The 22,582-nt window shown below is 39.7% G+C and overlaps 1 protein-coding gene across 1 annotated transcript; it reads left to right on the top strand.

Annotated features, from left to right (window-relative positions):
* The first annotated feature begins 408 nt into the window (after nt 1-408).
* On the top strand, nt 409-19,299 carry LOC136677176 (calpain-2 catalytic subunit-like). The gene is made up of 12 exons (XM_066654617.1): nt 409-582; nt 4,610-4,679; nt 6,729-6,847; nt 6,963-7,096; nt 12,056-12,224; nt 12,357-12,437; nt 13,906-13,991; nt 14,155-14,229; nt 14,327-14,439; nt 15,189-15,346; nt 15,456-15,467; nt 19,044-19,299. The coding sequence occupies exons 1-12, from the start codon at nt 409-411 to the stop codon at nt 19,239-19,241; spliced, it is 1,389 nt and encodes a 462-aa protein (XP_066510714.1). The 3' UTR covers nt 19,242-19,299.
* The last annotated feature ends 3,283 nt before the right edge of the window (nt 19,300-22,582 follow it).

The raw sequence follows: 22,582 nt of genomic DNA, 5'->3' as shown, positions 1-22,582 counted from the left end.
ATATGTGAAAACACCCTAAGTTTTATTCAAGCGAAAGAAATAGTTTTTGTTTTTTTAATCCTATAATTGTCATGACATACTTTTCCGGCTCCTGGAGACAACTTGCTCTGACACACCCACATCAAATAAATTGTCAAGCTAAAGTAAGCTAGTGTTGCTATCTGTATCTATACAGCGGAAACCGAAATTATTTACATAACTTTGCTTTCTTTTCCAACCTCTCACATTTACTAGCCTGCCAAACTTGTTTTGAGAGATAAACCTTGCCTGAACAGGTGCTGTGGCAGGGCGGAGAGGTTCAACCTTACCTTCACTCACTTTAAAGAATATGTAGCCTCACACTGTGCGTGTGTTTTGACACCAGGCAAGAAAGGAACAATGTCAGCAGCGGTCTCCACTTCAGCCAAGATGCGAGTCAAGGCCTCAGTCAAGTACCTGGGCCAAGATTTTGAGGAACTGAGGAGACAGTGCCTGAGAAGTGGTCAGCTCTTCTGTGACCCCACATTCCCAGAGTCTCTGGGCTTCAATGAGCTTGGGCCAAATTCAGCCAATGCCAGAGAAGTACAATGGAAAAGACCCAAAGTAAGTGCTGCTTAAATTTGTCTATCTTGAGATAACTTTATCCTGGGCTAACCTTAGGGATTATATTCTTTTTATAACATGTGTTCATGATAATTGTCACGGTGGCGTGATGAGTAGATTCAGGGAGGCGGACACACTCGCTACAACACAGACTTTAATAATGAAATAACAAAACAAACGAACTATACGAGAAACACGAAATAACATTAACGAGCAGGAACGAGAAACCAAAAACGAGAAACACTACGAAGAAACGTGAGCGTGAAACAAACACAATGATATCATGAACCAAACAAAGAAACAAACCAAGCAACGAGAACGAACAAACAAACTCAAACTCAAAATGACCGATCCCAGGAAGTGAGGGAAGAGGGCTTAAATACATGAACTAACTAGACACACCTGACACAGATAACGAGGACAATTACTAAGAGGCGGAACAAGAGGTGGAGCGAGTGAACATAAACAAAGCCATGTGAGGAGAAGGAAAACAATGAACAGAGCCACATAGAAAGGGGAAAACAAACCAGAAAGTGTCAAGGTGTGACAGACGCCCCCCCCAAGACGCGCAACTCCCGGAGCGCGAAAAACGAGACTCTCCAGGAGCTGGCGCAGGAGGGGGCCAGAAGAACAAGACAAAAAAAAAACGAAACTAGAAAAGACTCAGGATGGAAAAAGGGAACAAGGAACTAGACTTTAAACGGACATCGGACAGAAGTAGAAAGAAGAGACGGAGATAAGGCAGGAGAAAACACACGTGACTGGACCTTGGGCTGAACACTGAACGGGGACTGAGACAAAACAGGAGCAGATACACGTGACTGGACAGAGGACTGAAGAGGACTAACAGGGAATTTGACATGAGACTGGACAAAGGGTTTAACTGGGAACTGGACATGAGGCAAGGGAACAGGGACCATGACATTAACAGGAACTGAAACAAACACGGTGACAGGGACCGGAATAGAAACAAAAACAGACAAAGGCACAGGGACAAGGACAGAGACAGGAACCAGAACAGGAACAGAAACAGGAACAAAAACAACTGGGTGGTACCCAGGACTGGCATGTGTCTGTGGGACTGTCCAAGGTGCCAGCCTGGGTACAGTTCTGGGGATTGGCCTCGAAGTCCTTGGGGCCGGAGCCACAGTCACAGGCTTAGAAACGACCGGAGCCACAGTCACTGGCTTAGAAACGGCCGGAGCCACAGTCACTGGCTTAGAAACGGCCGGAGCCACAGTCACTGGAGTAGAAATAGCCGTAGCCACAGTCTCGGAGATAGGAGCAGCTGAGGGAGCCGTACTCACGGAGACTGGAGACCCTGCGACGACGTCCACGGAGACAGGGGAACCTGCAGTGACGTCCGAGGAGGCAGGCGGAACTGCGACGACGTCCACGGAGGCAGACGGAACTGCGACGACGTCCACGGAGGCAGACGGAACTGCGACGACGTCCACGGAGGCAGACGGAACTGCGACGACGTCCACGGAGGCAGACGGAACTGCGACGACGTCCACGGAGGCAGACGGAACTGCGACGACGTCCACGGAGGCAGACGGAACTGCGACGACGTCCACGGAGGCAGATGGAACTGCGACGTCATCCAAGGAGTCAGGAGGATGTGCGACGACGTCCACGAAGGCAGAGGAATCTGCGACGTCGTCCACAGAAACAGAAGAGGCGGGCGTCGCTCTCATGAAGACAGGAGAGGCGCGCGCCGCCTTCAAAGAGAGCTCCAGGCGTGCCATGATGCCTGTAAGCTTCTCCTGAATGTCAGGAGTGGGCGCAGAGCGGTGATTAGGAACTGGGGTCCTAGCGACGACGTCCACGGAGGCAGAAGAATCTGCGATGTCGTCCATGGAGACAGGCGCGGCCGTAGGCACCGCGCTCAGGGAAACAGGCGCGGCCGGAGGTGCTGCGCTCAAGGAGACAGGTGCGGCCGGAGGTGCCGCGGGCATGAAGAGAGGCGCGGCCATAGGTGCCGCTTTTACGGGAGCAGGAGTTAAAACGCCCAGCGGGGCAGGTGCTCGTGCTGCTCGCCGAGCACGAGTTGAGGATTTAGCGGGTTTGGACGCACTCTCGAGGGACTTCTTTGAACGTAGTTCCCCTGGAGATGCGTCCCTGTTAGCCTCATCTCTCATGTCCTGTGATCTGAGGCTAACAGCCCTTGTACATAACGCCCCCCCAAAAATCTCTCCGGACCTGAGGGGGTAATTCTCTGGAGCTGGGTTTTCAGCCTGCTTTCTCCTCCGGCTCCGTCGATTCCCGCTGGAGGAATCACTCGATTCCTGAATCGAGTCTTCTGTTCGGGGGAAAGGAACCACACCGGAAATGCGCTGAAGCCGTTGACTCCATTCTGAAGCCGCTTTCAACGCCTCCTCCACGGGATCTTTGCGGAACGGGGTACGGCGAATTACACCTCTCTTAAACGGGTAGTCCGTGCTAGCTGTGTCCATTTTTGGATCGGTCATTCTGTCATGGTGGTGTGATGAGTAGATTCAGGGAGGCGGACACACTCGCTACAACACAGACTTTAATAATGAAATAACAAAACAAACGAACTATACGAGAAACACGAAATAACATTAACGAGCAGGAACGAGAAACCAAAAACGAGAAACACTACGAAGAAACGTGAGCGTGAAACAAACACAATGATATCATGAACCAAACAAAGAAACAAACCAAGCAACGAGAACGAACAAACAAACTCAAACTCAAAATGACCGATCCCAGGAAGTGAGGGAAGAGGGCTTAAATACATGAACTAACTAGACACACCTGACACAGATAACGAGGACAATTACTAAGAGGCGGAACAAGAGGTGGAGCGAGTGAACATAAACAAAGCCATGTGAGGAGAAGGAAAACAATGAACAGAGCCACATAGAAAGGGGAAAACAAACCAGAAAGTGTCAAGGTGTGACAATAATTCTTAACCCTTTAAGAGATTGGGATTTTAAATTAAGATCTTCTATGCCTAAATAAGCATTAAACCAAGGAAACACATGCTGTAACACACACACACACACATATATATATAATTTTGTGTCCACATTTTCACAGATTCCATCCTTTGCTTTCAGCTTTTCAAAGAATACCTCAACTCTATTTTTACACACATCCAAAATTGAGACTTAGTACGTGGTTGCATTTTTGTCACAAATGGAGATATCCCAAACAAATGGTCAATCCCTTGTTTGGAGAACTTCTTATTTTGAGGGCAACTTATATTGAGTTTAATTTATGTCTTCTTTTGTGTCTATATACATTTCTTCAATAAGGGCTCATTGACTGCTCCATCCTTTCAGCAAGATATTGTTGTTTTTTCACAGTGAAAAGATGGACACAAACAGCCATGCCTTTTCTTATACTGGGAACAGGATATTCTCCTTTCTTGCAAAGATTAAATCTTTCTGATGGGGACAGTTTTACAGAGACAGATCTTGCATGACTGGTTTTCTGTTATTACTCCATGACCAACCCTTCCTTATTCAAGAATAATTTTATATATAATCACCTCAAATATATCATAACAAAACCTTCATTTTACTGGAAAATTAATGAAGGCTGTCCTGACACTATGTGCCACTCCGTGTTTTCCTTAAATATTGATGGTTTCGACATTCAGGAAGCAAAAATATTGCTGCTGTCTTAATTTCTAGTTTGGAGAGCTTTTATGGTGCTTTCCCATTGTGTGGTAGCTACTCTACCTGACTTTTTTAAATATATAAAATAAGTGGTCTGTAGCAACTAGTTTGTGCTCTGCTAGGTTTACATGTCACATTTTTTGTCCCTTTTCAGCTCGTTTAGAACTTTTACTGAGCAGGTACTAAAAAGTAACCAGTTCCAGGAAGCAGGAAACAAATGTGCCTAAAGGAAATGCAAAAAAAAGCAGAGTAATGCCATGCTTGGGAAAAGCAGCATCAATCAGTGTCTCCAAAATAGATATAATAGCGCATTCTTCTGTATGAAATAAAAAAGTTAACGGACATGGTTGGTGTAAGATGTTTACTTATTTTGGCAGGAACTGTGTCCAAATCCACACTTCATTGTTGGGGGCACCACAACCACAGATATATGCCAAGGAGACTTTGGTAAGTGTACATTGGAGGTCTAGACTCCCTCATTAGTTTTGCAGTGAGTAGACCAAAATTTGTGTACACTTGCGTATCTGACATTTCTTCTGAAAGGGCACCTTACACAACATGATTCTCTTAATATGTATTTGACTATTTGATGGCATTATCCATTATAACATTAATTAATTTAGGTGCTTATGTTGAATTATACGTTCTTAATCACAAATGTCACTCCATCTTATCCCAAAGCTTATGAAATGTGGTTCATATTTCTTTAAAGCTGCATATCATTGGAAATATGGACACAAACAATTGTGAATAATTTCAGATATGAAGAAAAAGTCGAACTTACTTTTCTAAGCTATGATTTAAAGGAGACCTATTGAATGAATGGATGCATGCCTTTTTGTAATGAAATAGTATCGTGCCAGACGCTAGCAGATATATTTCACAACATCATTGGAAATATGGACACAAACAATTGTATTATTTCAGATATGAAGCAACAGTGGAACTTGCTTTTCATAGCTAAATGATTTAAAGGAGACCTATTGAATGAATCAATGCATGCTTTTTGTAATGAAATAGTAACGTGCCAGATGCTTGCAGAAATAATTCACAAGACTATAATGACAAGATGAGAATTCCTAATCTTTCTACAAAAACTAGTCTAAAAACAGGGAAATAGAGATTAGAAATAAACGAACTTAGAAGGACAATCCAATAGACAACATCAAGCACAGAACAACTTCAAACACAACAGTGACAAGGATTTATAAATGCTCAGTATGCATACACAACCGAAGGCAATACTTCGCAAGAAGTGGGAAAAACACAGTCCTACATAAACACACGAACAAAGGGAAACAGGTGAAACCAATCAGATGTAGATGACGAGCGGGTAAACCGCTCCTGACTGGCAGACCGCGGGCATGTGACAGGAACCTGAGAGAGAGAGTAAAATCATGGGAGATGAAGTCCAAAGTGTTGAGAGGGTTCATAGAAGAATGGGGAGAATCGATAAGTGCGACAGGTTTTTTGCCACTGTACACATGTACAGTTAGATTAAAGAAACTCCTTCCACAGTGCAACATTATATATCTATAAATAAATAAATAAATAAATAAATACGTCACACAGTTCAAAGCCAGCTTTGGTGTAAATGTCCATCAAAGAGGTTAAAGGGCAGCCAATGATCTTCTGAGCTGCCTTTACTACTCTCTAAAGCCTCTCTCTGTCTGCCACGGTGCAGCTGCTGTACTATACTGTGATACAATATGTCAGCAGGCGCTCATTGGATGAGCAGTAGAAGGTCAGTAGCTGGTTGGGCTAAGGACTCTCAAAAAGTGTAGCTGCTGCTGAGCCGCTGTGATAATGTCCATCCAGGAGATGTCAGAAAAGATAAGGACGCAGAGAAACTGGATGGTGCATATCCTCTCCATACATTCACCATAGATGTAAATAGGGGCTATATCTCTTATATTATATCTCTTTTCCACAAGACAGTACAGTTCTCTGGACACTATATGAAATGTATTTGACACACTTTGGTCAGAAAACACAAAAACAGCTGTTTTTGTAGTGGCCTAGCCATTATAAGGATATTAGTCTGTTCCTGCTCCATAGGTGGGTAATATCGACCTAGTTTTGCTGTTTCAGATTCAGTTAACTGCATTTTTTGCAAAGTCCTACAAAGCTTAACTCGACTTACAAATGTGTTTTTGTGGCATTTCAAACGGAATAAAAACATACAAGTTAATACAAGTTAAATTTCAGCTACATATAGTCGTCTTATTTTTTTTCTTCAAATATACCGTTCCACCTTAAAAGATCTGTGAACATAAACAAACCAGAGAATGGAGTTTATAGTAGAATAGTAGAAAGTTTACACAGAATAGTAGACATCCTATTTAAGAGGACATTTTGCATGTAATTACTTGTGTGAAGGATTTAGGGATTTAGACTCTTTCTGTTCACGTTTCCAAAATCTGTTTAATAGCTTTTTCTATTTATTTCCTAAAAAGGTTCATTTCAATTTTTTGAATATACATTTTATCCTTGCAGGTGACTGCTGGCTAATGGCAGCCATTGCTTCTCTTACTCTGAACCAAGACATTTTGGCTCATGTGATTTATCCTGATCAGAACTTTACAAATGACTATGCTGGAATCTTTCGCTTTCAGGTCAGATTCTCCTATATAAGTTCACATTAAATACACATAGAAGAGTGCAGAAGTGTTTGACAGACATGTTTGAGACAATACAGGAAGGAGATTTATTAAACTCATCTCTCTACAGTTGTGGCAGTATGTTCAGTGGGTGGATGTTGTCATTGATGACTTACTGCCCACCAAAAACAGCCAGCTGTTGTTCGTTCATTCAGCTGAAAGAAATGAGTTCTGGAGTGCACTGCTGGAGAAGGCCTATGCAAAGTGGGTGCAAATGTCACTGTCTACAAATCACTGTCTTTTTACAAAATTTCACAACACAAATTTGTATTAGATTGTAGGCTTTCTCATCAAGGATACTGGGACTTCTATGGAGTCTTCTAGCAGCCATGGCCTGGTGGTTAGGGAACAGGGCTTGTAACCGGAAGGTTGCCGGTTTGATCCCCAGAGCTGGAAAGTCATGACTGCAGTGTGCTTGAGCAAGGCACCTAACCCCCAACTGCTCTCCGGGCACCATAGCTAGTGTTCACTAGTGTGTGTATTTAGTTCACTAAATGTGTATTTCACTGCACGGATTGGGTTAAATGTTGAGAACAAATTCCTCTCAGATCAAAACAAATATTTCGTATTCAGCCACACCCTTTCCTTTAGCCCCACCTCCTTCAGCAGCTCAAACCTCAGAGCAAAAGCAGAAACTCTCACTGAGACAAACTGAGCTCATAAATGTCCCAGCCAATTCTAATTATCAGTAAAAGCTTATGTTATCATTCCTAGTCTAGCTAAACATGCAGAAAACACACATTACTCTGGGAATTTGGAAATTTGAATAAGAAGCTTGCAATAAAAAATTTCAGCCTTCTGTCTGCTCTCCTAGTTCACCAGTACACCACACAACAGTTGGGTGAACAGATATCTGACTGGGAGCACTAAAGTTGTACCAGTCAACACAGGCTTTCCCAGTTCGCCATTTCTCAATTCTAGATCACATCTGTGAAGTCTGACCTTTGAGCATACTTACTGTACTGGAGTCCTGCTGTTATTTTTAATCAAAATCTTGTTTAGTTGCATTATCAAATCAAATCAAATCAAATCAAATCAAATTTATTTTTATAGCGCCTTTTACAACTGACGTTGTCACAAAGCAGCTTCACAGTTTCAAAACAGAACATTTAAATCAAAGCCCAATGCAAGCAAGCCGAAGGCGACAGTGGCAAGGAAAAACTCCCTCGAGGCTGGAGGAAGAAACCTTGGGAGGAACCAAGACTCACAAAGGGGACCCATCCTCCTCTGATCAAACTATAGATTAAATTTTAAATGATCACCAATGAAGTGTCATTATGCTACATAATAATAATAATAATAATAATAATAATAAGGTGAGCAGCTGGTCTGGTCTGGTCTGGGCCGCAGGAGAATCCAGCAAACAATCTTCCATCAGTGGGCCACCATTCTCTCAGAAAACAGTAAAAGGGAAGCAGTTAGTTTAGTTGAGTGCAGCAGAGAATAAGAGCATGTGAATATTTTCTTTAGTGTAGTGAGGGATCTGACTGTAACAGACTGGGAGGAGGGAAACCAGAAGGAGCTCAGGCAAAGACATCCTTTCGTTCCAAGCAAGAGAAATTGTGAGCACATCATCCAGGTTTACCCTGATTCTCCATGTCCATGAGTTCCTGAAATGACAACCTTAAACTAGACAGAGGTTAGATGCCAAAGGCTAAACTGAACAAGTGTGTTTTGAGCCTAGACTTAAACATAGTGACTGTGTCTGTGTCCCGAACACTAGCTGGAAGATTGTTCCAGAGCTGAGGGGCTTTGTAGTAGAAGGCTTTCCCCCCCGCTGAAGTCTTATGAATTCTGGGTACTAGTAAGAGGCCGGCGCCCTGAGATCTGAGTAATCTTGGTGGTTCATAGTGTGTGATGAGGTCTTGCAAGTATTCAGGGGCGAGACCATGTAAGGATTTATACGTGAGTAAAAGAATTTTGTAATCAATACGGAATTTAACTGGAAGCCAGTGAAGGGCTGATAAGACTGGGCTGATATGATCAAATATTCTAGTTTTAGTGAGGACCTTGGCTGCAGCATTTTGAATTAACTGGAGTTTACTCAAGTTTCTGCTGGAGCATCCTGATAAAAGTGCATTGCAATAATCTAATCTTGATGTAATAAAAGCGTGAACTAATTTTTCCGCATCTGGGAGGGATAAGGAATTTCTTAACTTAGCGAGGTTCCGAAGATGTAGGAAAGCTGTTCTTGTAATGTTACCTATATGCTGATCAAATGATAGATCTGAATCAATTATAACACCCAGATTTTTAGCTGATGAGCTAGGGAGAACAGGGAAGTCAAAATTATGTATCAAGTCTGATACCTTATTTATAGCAGGTTTTGGACCTAGAAGGAGAACCTCGGTTTTGTCGCTGTTTAGCAGAAGGAAATTGTATGACATCCAATGCTTCACTTCTTTAACACAGTCCTCCATTTTCTTTAGTGTTGGTTTGTCGCCTGGTTTGGCTGATATGTATAACTGTGTGTCATCTGCATAACTGTGGAAGGTAATGCCATGCCTGCTAATAACTCTGCCCAGTGGCAGCATGTATAATATGAATAGTAAAGGTCCTAAAATGGAGCCTTGGGGAACTCCAAATCTCATTTTTGTATGAGTAGAAGGAACATTATTTACGTTAAAAACTGATAGCGATCTGTGAGGTAAGACTTAAACCATGATAGGGCTGTTCCTGTTATTCCAACCATGTTTTTTAATCTTTCTAGCAGAATAGTATGATCAATTGTATCGAAAGCTGCACTGAGGTCTAATAGAACTAGCATGGATACGCAGCCTCGATCAGAGGCGAGAAGAAGGTTGTTTGTTATCTTAACTAAAGCTGTTTCGGTGCTATGGTGTGGCCTAAAACCAGATTGAAATTTTTCATATATGTTATTCTTACGCAAGTATGAGCTAAGTTGTTGGGCCAAAACTTTTTCTAAGATCTTAGATATGAAGGGAAGGTTAGAGATGGGTCTGTAATTGGATAGTACACTAGGATCAAGATTCGGTTTTTTGATCAGGGGCTTAATAACTGCTAGTTTAAATGCTTTGGGTATATGACCTAGTCTAAGGGACGAATTTATGATTGTTAAAATGGGATTGATTATGACTGGTAATACTTCTTTAAATAGTTTTGTTGGTATTGCATCAAGTGTGCAGGTCGTACAATTTGACGAGTAGATGATTTTCTCCAGTTCTAGCTGTGGTAGTGGGTCAAAGTCCTCTAATCTTTCTTCTATGTTTTGTTCTATATCATCCACACCAGATGACAGACAGGCTGGATTTAGTAATATGGTATTTATTGTTTGTCTAATATTTTCAATCTTATTGTTAAAAAAGTCCATAAAAGTATTGCTGGTGTGAATGGCTGGGATCTGTGGATCAGTAGCTGCCCGATTGTTTGTAAGTTTAGAGATTAAATTAAAGAGTGCTCTAGGATTGTGTTTATTATTTTCAATCAGTGAGGACAGATGTGCTGAACGTGCATTGACGAGTGCCCTTCTATATTGGATAAGGCTGTCTTTCCAGGCACAGTGAAATACTTCCAGTTTAGTCGACCGCCATTTCCGCTCTAATTTCCTTACGGTTTGTTTTAGGGTGAGCGTTTCTTCATTATACCAGGGAGCGAGTTTTTTCTGCTGTAGCTTTTTACGCTTAAGCGGTGCTACACTATCTAAAGTTGATCGAAGAGTGTTATCTAAGTAGTCCGTTAGTCTGTCCAGCTCCAGTGGGTCCGCTGGACTACTGACTGAGGTCAATAAATCAGTGATGTTTTCAGTAAATTTAGGGGCTGTAGATGGGGTTAATGAGCGCTTTAGATAATAATGTGGGCATGTACATTTTTTAATATCTAAACTCAGTTCATATGAAATTATGTAGTGGTCTGAGACTGTGGAAGACTGAGGGAGAATATTTAGGTTTTTTATGTTCGTGCCCAGGGTCAAAACCAAGTCTAGTGTGTGATTACAATAATGAGTAGGACCTGATACATTTTGTGTGAAACCAACAGAATCTATGATTGATGTGAACGCCTTTTTTAGGGGATCATCACTTTTCTCAAAATGAATGTTAAAGTCTCCTACAATTATTAACTTATCACACGACACTGCTAAATTAGCAGCTAGTTCACCAAATTCTTTTATAAATTCTGAATAGGGCCCTGGTGGTCTATAAATGTTTAATAAGGAGATAGTGTTCTTATTTGTGGAGGGGTTAATTATGTTAATGTACATAATTTCGAAGGAAGTACAGTTGTAACCATGTTTTTGGTTAATAATTAAATTATTTTTGTAAATTATACATAATCCACACCCTTTGCCCGTCAGTCTGGGGCTGTGTACATATTTATAGCCTGTAGGAGTGGCTTGATTTAGTGCTAAATATTCATCATTTCTGACCCAAGTTTCACTAAGGCATAAAACATCAAGTTTCTGATTCATTATTATTTCATGTATAATGACTGCTTTAGAGTTAAGTGCTCTTATATTGAGTAGGCCAAACTTTAGGTCTGTGGGGATGATACTACCCTCTGTTTCTGATGGTTTAATAGTGATTAGGTTATTGGGGCACGCTGTTTGATATTTTCTGGGTTTAAGTTTGATTCGGGGGACAGACACAGTCTTGATACTGTAACAAATTTCTATATTTCTTAAAGCAAGCTTTGTAGATATATCCTTACTATGGGCAAACATATGGCCATTATCTGTAAGTGTATCCTTAAAATCACTTACCTGTTCGCTGTGTAATCTACTTGCCTGGTTTGTGCTGGTGGGTGGGGTTAGTCAAGCCTGGCGTAGAACATCCTCGATGTTCCCAGAGAGAACTGCAGAACCTAGACGACTAGGGTGAAGCCCATCCCGGCGGTAGAGGGCAGGACGTTCCCGAAAACACTCCCAGTGGTCGACGTAGTCCACGCCGACAGTGCCACACCAAACCCGGAGCCAGGAGTGGAGTGCGAAGAGCCTGCTGTACGCCTCACATCCTCGTCTGTAGGTGGGTACATTAAAGTAAAGATTTTAAGTAAAGAGCTTAGGAACAGTACTAAACAGCAGCAAGCAAACAAACAAACTGAGCGCGCGAACTGTCAGCCGGAAATGACGACACCAATGACGAGCCTCAACGATTATGAAATGTTGCTTTTCCTGAGGGGCTTTAAAGTAGACTTCATTGGTCTTAGGGTAAATTGCAGCTATGAGTCTCTGAAAAGGGGACGATCTGCTGAAGGGTTTGAGGACTTCACTGGAGGCATTGTGGAACATTACTATCTCAGCCAAGCTCCTTTAAGCTTGTTTAATGTCATAAAGCAGGCCCTGGGTCGAGGCTCTTTACTGAGCACATCTATACATGTGAGTAATCATCATCAGCATCATCAGCATCCTCCTCATCATCTCATTTTCTACTTGCACTTCATCCATTTCAGAGTATTTCAAATATGTTTGTAAAGCCTTAATATTCTATTGTGCCACATTTTCACTCAGGGAACTGCACATGAAACAGAGGTTGTGACCCAAGAACAGCTGGTAAAAAGACATGCCTACTCCATCATAGGAGCAGAAGAGGTCAGATACAAATGAACCCCTCATACTTATGTACTTGGATGCTTGTGCTTTTTGTTATTGGGTTATTGATAGACTATGTGTGAAATATAACTGCAATTTAAAATCACTTACTTTCAAAAAGGGGTTGGTTTCTTCAAACCTCAATTCCAAAAATGAACAGCCTGTAAACTGCAAATACATACAGAAAGCACTGATTTTTAAATGCACTTTGACCTGTATTACAAGTAACACTAGTATCATATTTACTTTACAGCTTCAAAATCTTTGCGATCCTCTACTGCCCTATAACAGGGACATTTGTGTCTCTGTCATTGCTATTGTCATTGCTAAACTGCACTAAATAGCTTTTGGAGGCGGATAGAAAACCTCTAGTAAGAATTGTGTAACAATTTATAGCTCACTGACAAATATGGTGGAAGTATAACTTTGCAGACAAGCTGCTTGTAAAATCTCCAAACAACAGTAGTGACCAGATATGTTTTCATCCTGCTCACAAAAACAGCCCATAAAATTTTGGTTTTTAAAGAATTTCAAATGCTCCTTGGATTGGAGGATGACAAAACACTCCCAATGAGAGACAGAGAGAACAGTAAAACATTGCTCTGTATGAACAGGGGTGTGGAGGTTTGTTCAGTCCCAAAAACGCCAACAACACACAAATACATGCTTAGTATACAACACTTAACCTTACAGCTTTCACCATTGTGGTTTCCATAGCCTGTGGTTCCCACTGGAAGCGGTGATTTGCAATTTCACAGGTTGGGGGACTTTGGTGTTGAAAACCAATCAAAATGTATTTATATAGAGCTTTTTACAAATGACGTTGTCACAAAGCAGCTTTACATAATTTTTGTCAGAATAGATAACAATTTGAATCAAAGCCCATTGCGAGCAAGCCGAAGTCAATAGTGGCAAGAAAAAAACTCTCTCAAGGCTAGATGAAGGGGATCCATCCTGCCCCGGTTTAAACTACTGATAGAAACGTACAGTATCACCAGTTAAGTCTGTCATTATGCTACAGTGTAATAATAATAATAATAATAATAATAATAATAATAATAATAGTGATAGTGGCATCAATAGGGCTACCATACGAGTGCTGGAAGCATCAGTCTGGGTGTTGAACCCAGCAGACAGTCATCCATCAATGGGTCATCATCTTCTCAGAAAACAGTAGAGAGAAGCGATTATTGACCAAGTGAGTAAAGTTGTGTAGAGTCTAGTAGAGCATGTACCATGTGGCAGAAATGTGGCATAAGACATACAATGCACTCAAGGGCGTAGGATTGAGTTTGATATAGTGGGGGACAAAGCCCACCCCATAACCAGGATATTAGCTGAAAGCTGATTCCTATGTAGATAAAGCAGTAAATGTATACCTGCTCCCAAAATATAACATGAATATAACTGTAATACTGTAATAAATCTGTATTGTGCACCCTGAATATGATTATTCTTATTGCTGTAGATTCAAGTGGGTGGAGATCGGGTTCAGCTTCTGCATCTTAGGAACCCCTGGGGTTACAAGCAATGGACTGGAGCATTGAGTGACAAGTGAGTTTTTGGGCCATGAATGGATTTAATTGAACAGTGTTTCAAGCTACAGATTCAAACTCTCATTTCCCTTTGTTCCTGAAAGGTTTTTCTTTCTCTGATACTATGATAATAAAGCCTTAAATGTTAAGTTAGTTAAATATCCTTTCATCACCTTCATCAGATCCAGAGAATGGAATCAGGTCCTGCCACAGGTCAAAGCCAAACTCCTGCGTTGTGCAGATGAAGGAGAGTTCTGGTGGGTTATGGTGCCTCTACAGCAAATTAAATGTATCAGTTTCTCCCACATTTTTGCCACTAATTCTGAGTCTCTTTGTTTTCTTTTTTGTGTACAGGATGGCGTATTCAGACTTTAAGCAGTGGTACGCAGTGGTTGAGATCTGTAATCTGATTCCAGACTCTTTGAGCAGCGGTCGTCTTGGCCTTTGGGATCTCTGGCAGTTTGAGGGTACAATTTGCATTCTTCATGCACATTTTGTGGATGAAACAAATATATGGGCAAGTTTTTGGAAACATGGTGATCTATTGCTTCTTTTGAAATTGAGTGTCAATCGAGTTGCTGTTTCGCTTTTGTACCAACTTCCACTATTTTTTGAAAGCTTTTCAGTAGATAATTTTCAGCGAAGTCCAGTTTTTAAAATGTCCTTCCTAATAACTGACTTATAATTGTATGAGCTAACCACTTATGGCACTCTTCCACTGGATAGTGCCTACTCTATACAGCTCTAATTGCTGTTTGATACCTGTCTGCCATTAGCAGCCCACCCCACCCCACCCCGTTTAATCACAATCTGCCCTTACTTTAATGGGGGTTTTAGAAACCACAACTACTACAGCAGTAAAATTCAGCATTGTTTACTCCTCGTTTACTCATGTGGAGTTGTTGTTTTATGGGACTTAACCAAGCTCAGTACTTCAGTTCAGACAAAACATAGTTTTTTTACATTCCTTGTTGCACTGTCCAGGGTTAGGGTTAGAGTTTTGTGTCGATCACAAATCGTAGGAACATATGAACCTCTTCAGAAGACCACAGTGTAAAGTTCCCATTGTGAGTCGGATGAAAACAAACATGATCAGTACTGTAGAGCGGATTTTACATACAGCTAATTTGTGCTGGATGTCTGCATGATTGCTTCATGATTTGTGCATAATTTCTCTGGAACATCATGGCTCTATACGAATTTCACTTTTTTCCAGCTACATTCAAGTCCAACCAGCAGTTTGTGATAAATCTGGATAGCAGTCGTCAGAGAGACATGTATAGTTCTATTCTTGTGGGTCTGATGAAGAAAGATGTCCACAAAAACAAACCTTATGGGCAGGACTTGAACAACATTTGTTTTTCCATCTATCCGGTAACATGATGCTCAGTTCCTTAAGTAACAGTTTATTATATCTGTTTACCAATTAAATCATGAAAACATTGATTAAATTAGTAACAATATTCTGTGTGTTGTATTACAGGTGCCAAAAGAGGTATGTATGAATGCTACACTGTAAAACCTAACTGCACTTCTTAATGAAAAAATGAATTTAGCTAACTTAAATGATACAGAAATGTGGGATCACTCAAGCTCACTGAGAAAAAAAGGATAATTAACATACACATTCTGTTAATTTCCTGTTGAGCTTCTGTTTATGTGTGATGCATCCGATATGCTCTCTCCTGATTGGCTGGATGCAGTGCGGTGGCGGCAGTTTTTTGAGAGCTCCAGAATATAACACAACCCATCATACACTGTATGCACAATTGTAATGAAAAGGATCTGTCAAGGCAAAGGCTCTCAATACATGTTCTTGTCTGTACTTCTCGTGTTCTTGGGAAACGCCATCAGTCTCAGCCCAATTACTGTTCCATTTAAAAGTCTACATCTAGCCAAGTACAGTTCAAATACCCGGATGTGTTCTTGCTCCGCCCATAATATTGAGGATGAACTTGAGAGAGTCAGATATCCCAGAATGCATTTCGCAACAACCTCAGCGCTATAAATTTTTTAGTGCTACGGAGATGGTGAATTATTTTAAGACGGTGTTTTAGGGCCACAGCGTTGATATAAAAAAACAAGTTTCTGAGATTAAAGTCAGAATTCCAAAAAAAAAACCTCAGAATAATTCTGAGAAGAAAATCTCGGAATAATTCTGAGAAAAGCCTTATTCATCTCAGACAGGGGCTGCGTCATGTCGTGTGAATGCGTTTAATAAATACTTAATGCATAATGCTTTAGTTTCTTGTACAAGTCCGAGCAGTAACGCGATGGAGCCTCGTGTGCGCCGGAGTTCCCTCTGGATCTGTCATTTTCATGATCATTAATTGTATCATGTGAAACTACATGCCATGGGTTCGTGCACCGATTCGGGGTTTAAGCACTAATCACACTGTGGTCCTGATGTGGAAGAGAACTGAGTGTTTATTCCTGAAATCTATACCATAGCATGACTTAAGCAACACACTGCATTCCACAGTTACACTGTGTCTGCCCCATTATATGCAGCAAATTATTCCGAGATGTTTTCTCAAAATTATTCCGAGATTTTTCTCAGAATTATTCCGAGTTATTTTCTCAGAATTGTTCCGAGATTTTTTCTCAGAATTATTCCCTTCTTCTCGGAATTCTGACTTTTATCTTGGAATCGTGTTTTATTTATTTATTTATTTTTTTCAACTCTGTGGCCCTTAAAGTCCGTCGTACTTATTTAGTACTCATGTGTTCCAAATTACATAAGAACCACCACGCACTCGGGAGTGGAACTCGCCAAGTTTGTACTACCAAGTACGCCATTTTGGACTTGAAGTACTTTGTATTTTTAGCTTTAACTAAAGGGACTTCTCATTGGCTACTGGCACGCATTTGCATTTGGGTGTCTTTCCCTGTCACTCATATGGAGGACCAAACCTGCCAAAATTAAAAATAAATAAATTAATTACTCAATGAAATTAAATTTTCTATACTAATGATAATAAATATAAAACAAAATTTAAAAAAACACAGAGAAAATAATAAATCAAATCTTACATAAATTAAATTGTGTTTTCTTGCATGTGCGTTTAATTTACTTTCCCTTGTAATTTATTTGAAAACAATTTAAATACATTTTTGTTGTTTTATTATTGTTTTTATGTATTAATATTATTTATTTATTTATTTCTATAACTATTTATTTTGTTCATTCATTTATTTCCTGTTTATGCTTTTTTCCCCTGTTTTTCCTTGCTCTTATATGATAATAAGGGGGCTGTCTATCAATGATGTCACAGAGTCTAAACAGTCTTATGGTTGATCGATGCCTGATGCCGTAGATCGACTGTACATGTCCTTCTCCATCAGCGGTATAGTAATGGCGGTCTTGATATACCCATAGCACAACTCGATGGAAAACCAGGACAGACTGTGTGTGAGAGAGACAGCTGTCTCCCCGTGATTATTCAGCTCCTAGAAATGGAGCTGCTGGAGAAAAGTCTGTATTCGTAGCCCCTCTGCTCCAGGGATGTCCGCTCTGCAGCTCACACACATCAGAATGTGCTGGGAATGTGCAAAAAGTGCTGCCAAAGGCACATTTGCTTCCTTTCACATTAAATTTATATATTTTTTCTGAACTCCTGAACTGAAATCACATAATTGATTGAGACATTCAGCTTTATTCAAACAGTAAACACATGTCTACGAATGTACGACATGGGACAGAAGGTGCAATTGGACCCATGAAATGGCAAGGTAGCACACTTAACAAGCGGATATATCCATTTAATTGAGGCGAGCAGCTGTTTCTCTGGGCAGATCTGACATTTGTGCTCTCAGACACTTCTGTTAGAATTAACTGCACTGTTCTGGACTTGCTTGCTAAGCCTGAAGGTGAAAAACACACCCCCTTCATGAGCATATATTGAAGAGGAAATGCAGAAATGAATAAATGAAAAAAAGAATAAATAATAAATAAGTATATCAAACAAAAGTTTAAAATATAAATACAGAAAAAAATTATATAGGAATTAATAAAAATAGTAAATAATCCAGAAAGAAATATATTGAGTAATAAATAAATGCAAAAAATGTAAAAAATATGTATAAATTATATTTAAAATTAATTTCTTTTTTATTTTTCTTTAATTCCACATTTATTTGTTTATTTATGTTTCACATGGGCAGTTTTGGTCCTCCATACACTCACCATGATCGTGTGGATGTTCCCCAACAAGTTACTGTTTTCTCTGCTGCAAATGCAGCATTTTGTTGGTTGAAAGCCAATGAAGTTGTTACTCATTCAGAGCTGTGGTATAATTGTTTGAGGTCTTGATAATTCTTGGTATTAATGTGTAATAGTAGTGTGTAATATTAAATTGTATGGTAAAAATGTTTTTTTTTTTCAAGCAGTAGATGCCCAGAAGTTATTTTTCCTTGAAATTCTTTTAAACTTCTTTGCGCTTTCGCTTGAATATTTTTTTTTTCATATGGCCCCTTGAAAGTAATAGTGTCCTTTTTAGATGAGACAAGTATAAATATGAGCTGTCACTTCATCAAACAAACATTTGGATATAAGAACATAGAAGTCTATCATAGAAAGAAAAAAAATGTATTATAGTGGACAGCTTCTAATTAAATATTTCCTCTGAAATGAATGGTACTTCATATGTAATTTGGCCCTTTTGACGGCAGCAAAAACCTTAAATTTTTAACTAATACCATTTCATTGAGGAATTGCCATTAAACCACAAAAACATTTAATGAAGTCAAATGCTGATGTTGGATGATAAGTTCTGTATCACAGATTCCAACTCCTCCTAAAGACTTTAGCTGGAGCTCATTCATTCCAAAGAATGTGGTTCCACTGCTTCACATCCCAGTGCTTTTTGTTAGCCTGAGTCTAAGTCACATCTGGCTGCTCAAGACACAATCAATTTAATGCTCTTCCATGAAGATATGTTCACAATGGGTGCACCTTAAACTTAATTCTCTGATTACCAGGGGTGTCTACAAACATTAGAACACAGTGAATTTTTAACACAGCTCACACATTGTGTTTTTTTAATGTTTTCTTCTGGTGTGTGTGATGCAGTATAAAAGCCGCAGGAGCATCCGCTTGAGCTCTGAGACATTGTCTCAGATGAGGCCGGCCTTTAGATCTGTGAGCTCTGTGAGGCGTGAGGTGTGTCAGCGCTGTGAGCTGTTGCCTGGAGTGTATGTCATCATTTCTTCCACAAATGATCCACACCATAAGGGCAGCTTCCTGCTGAGGGTCTTCTCTGAGAAATAGAGAAGGTAGAAACAACCTCCAGGTATTGGGAGCTAAACCAAAAATACACCTGTAGAAACTGACTTAAGTCTCTTTTATGCTCAACATTAAATATGGATATAGACACACACAGATTTCTGTCTGTAATATGTTCATTTCATCCGTATTTGTGCACATTCTCTGAAAGCTCATGTGTATATACAGAACAAAGCAGTACTACTGGAAACTAACAGAAGTGGTGTAGCCTTAAATTCAAGCAAAATAGGTCCAATGTTAAAAAGACATGTGAAAAATCATCTCCCTCCACATGTTGCCAAGCATTTCATGACATCACAGACCAATTTGTTACACTGCTGCCTCTTTTATCTTTTTTGTAGTAAACAACCTTAAATTATGAACACTTCCTCCACCATTGCCATGTTTGTTGTTGTGCTTCAGAAAGTTTTCATCCTGAACTTGTCTATCATCCATGCGAACATAAAGGTTGCATATCAATGTGGGCAGTGACAGTTACAAAATTTGAAATGGATGTATTTACATACCTAAAGTGAGTATAAATGAGCTTTTAGATCAGCACAGATCTAAGAATGTTGTAAGTGCACTAAAAAATTTTTTTATAAAGTTTTATTTATTTTGAAATACCCAATAAATTTTTTACCCTGATTTTCTTCCTAATTTAATCATCACCATTTCCACCCATTAGTTACTTCCCCAATCACACGCAGTGCCACCAGCCTGGGAGGGTGAAGGTAGAACCTTCAACAGCACTTTCAACATCTTTTTCAACAGCTGGTGACATATCATCATTGGACAGCTCAACAAGCTTGGAACATTAACTGTCCAGATCTGTTACATAGGGTACAACAGATGACAGCACTGACAGCATGTGATGAGGGGAGGTGAAGGGCTATTTACCCACTGAGAGAGAGCAAGGCAAATTTTGCTTTCTTGAACTCTCCAATAGATAGCTGAGGCAGTATTTGGAATCAATTTAATGAGCCATGACTGATGAATTTTTGTTCTTTATCAAGTATTTTCATTCTGCTTTGTTATTTGTTTGGACACATGGAGTACAGATTAAGGGGAAATGAGGAAGAAAAATATTGACTTTGTTAAAAATGGAACTGACAAAAAGAAAACCATTTTCATTCTGCTTTCTTGATTAAATAAGAGTAATTCCATCAGCTTTTATGAAACCTAACATGTGCACATGTTATGTTCATGAGTCATGTTATACAGACTTTATGCTGTTGTGTTTTTCATAGAGGAAGATGAAATGTACAGAAAATTTGCTTTGTATAAATATATTTTTTTAATTACTGTCATATTTTTTATATTCTTGACAAACTTTCATGAGTGTGCTTCTGTTTTTCTTGTGAAGACTGTTAAATAGCTGTAATTTACTGATACTGATCAATAAAACAACACAAAACTTGTTAGACTTAATTTCATGTTCATTTGACTAGGATTACACCACTTGCCTGATATCTAAGATGGCAATTTAACTGATAATATTTATTTTAATAAATAAGCAATACCTAGTAGTCAAGAATCTGCACAAGATCACAGACAATACACACACACACACACACACACACAGACACACAAAACTGTTCCACAACCAAGTGCTCCTCCAATCATGTACAGCTGCTTCAGTGTATCAGATGTTGCTTCTTTTTAAACACACGCTGGGTACCACTGGGTCTCTGTGTCCATAGTGGGTTCAGCTTAAGGTAGCTCAATTCACTTATTCTTTTAATTAATTTTTGGAAAAATTGTGTATTGAGAATATAGAAATTAATATCTGTATAAAGGTATTGTAAGGAGCTCCTTCTACATATGGTCTTTACATTTGCAGAATAAGAATATGTCCCTACTAAGTAGAAAAACTAATAAATACAACATTTTTAAAAAGGAACAGTCTCCACAGCGTCACTGGGTAAACTCTAAAATGGAGCTCATCTGATGACTACTGGAGCATGAGTAGACATAAAATCTGGAAACGTTCTTAGTGTTACTGTGCTCTTTTAAAGGATGATTGAACTGATAATCTTATCAGTAGTGCACGTTTGTGAGAGAGAAATATAAACATATCATGGCATGCTGTTATATTCACTACATATCCAAAGTTATATTTTATATAATGATAAATAGGTGGATATAATATAAAATATGATTTTTTTTCAGAGCTTGTGAGCATACATATGAGTGTCTGGAGTGACTACAAACTCACAAACTATTAAATAAAATAACCCAGTCAGAAAACACAGGATACAACAAGATGCTCAGATTTGTCTCCTTTTCTGTTGATATTGTATTGTCACTGAGCAAAAGCAGAGAAAATGAGAGCTTCTGCTCCCTTGCTTCTTTTGCTTCCCTCCCGTTTTTTGAAGACAAATCTACACTTAAGGCCCCAGAGGACTAGGCAACTAGTGAAAAAGAGGTATAATATGTCACCTTTAAGCGTCTGAACGCTTAGCTGTGCACATTTTTTATAATCTCTATAGAATACAATACTAAAATTCAATGCTCTAAAACAGCTGCACATAAAATCACACCAACGCCAATTGTCAGCTGGAATGGTACAAAGCCCATAGCAATGGGACATGGAGCAAAAAAAATTTTATCTTTGCAAAAGGTTTTAGCAGCCTTAAGAGAAATCTGTAAATGTACAAATTACAGCCATCAATCGTTTGATGACTGCCAAGAATTTCTAATAAACAGACAAGCATTCACTCTCTACCACACCTGATACTGAATTATAATAATAAAATACATTATTGAGTATACAAACACCCATCCAAATCATTGAATTTAGGTCTTCCAATCACTTCCATGGCTACAGATGTATAAAACCAAGCACCTAGTTATGCAGATTGCTTCTATGAGCTCTCTGGAGCTCAGTGAATTCCAGTGTGGTACCATGGCAAGATTTACTCACTATTCCACAATTAATATTCCACGTTCAGCTGTCAGTGGTATTATAACAAAGTCAAAGCAATTGGGAATGTTAGCAACTCAGACCAAGAAAAATGACAGAGAGGGGTCAGTAAATGCTGAGGAGCATAGTGTGCAGAGGTTGCCAGCATTCTCCAGAGTCAATCAAAACAGACCTCCGAGCTTCATGAGGCCTTCAGATTTGTTCAAGAACATTGCGTAGAACGTTTCATGGAATAGGTCTCCATGGCATGATGAATCACGCTTCTCCATCTGGAAATCCGCTGGACAGGTCTGGGTTTGGTGGCTGCCACAACAGCATTTGTCTGACTGCATTGTGCCAAGTTTAAAGTTTGATGGAGGGGTATTATAGTGTGGGGTTGCTTTTCAGGAGTTGGGCTTGGCCACTTAGTTCCTGTGAAACT

Source organism: Hoplias malabaricus, chromosome X2 (genome assembly GCF_029633855.1).
Source record: "Hoplias malabaricus isolate fHopMal1 chromosome X2, fHopMal1.hap1, whole genome shotgun sequence".
In the NCBI taxonomy this organism is placed as follows: Eukaryota; Metazoa; Chordata; class Actinopteri; order Characiformes; family Erythrinidae; genus Hoplias; species Hoplias malabaricus.
Note: the sequence above shows the minus strand (reverse complement) of the source record. Positions and strands in the feature narration are given on the sequence as shown.

Bases quoted from the DNA above. Each gene is read 5' to 3' on its own strand.
- LOC136677176 (XM_066654617.1), top strand. From the start codon at position 409: ATGCGAGTCAAGGCCTCAGTCAAGTACCTGGGCCAAGATTTTGAGGAA. The intron at 4,680-6,728 runs GTAAGTGTACAT...TTATCCTTGCAG, and splicing joins TATATGCCAAGGAGACTTTG to GTGACTGCTGGCTAATGGCA. The intron at 14,440-15,188 runs GTACAATTTGCA...ACTTTTTTCCAG, and splicing joins GGATCTCTGGCAGTTTGAGG to CTACATTCAAGTCCAACCAG.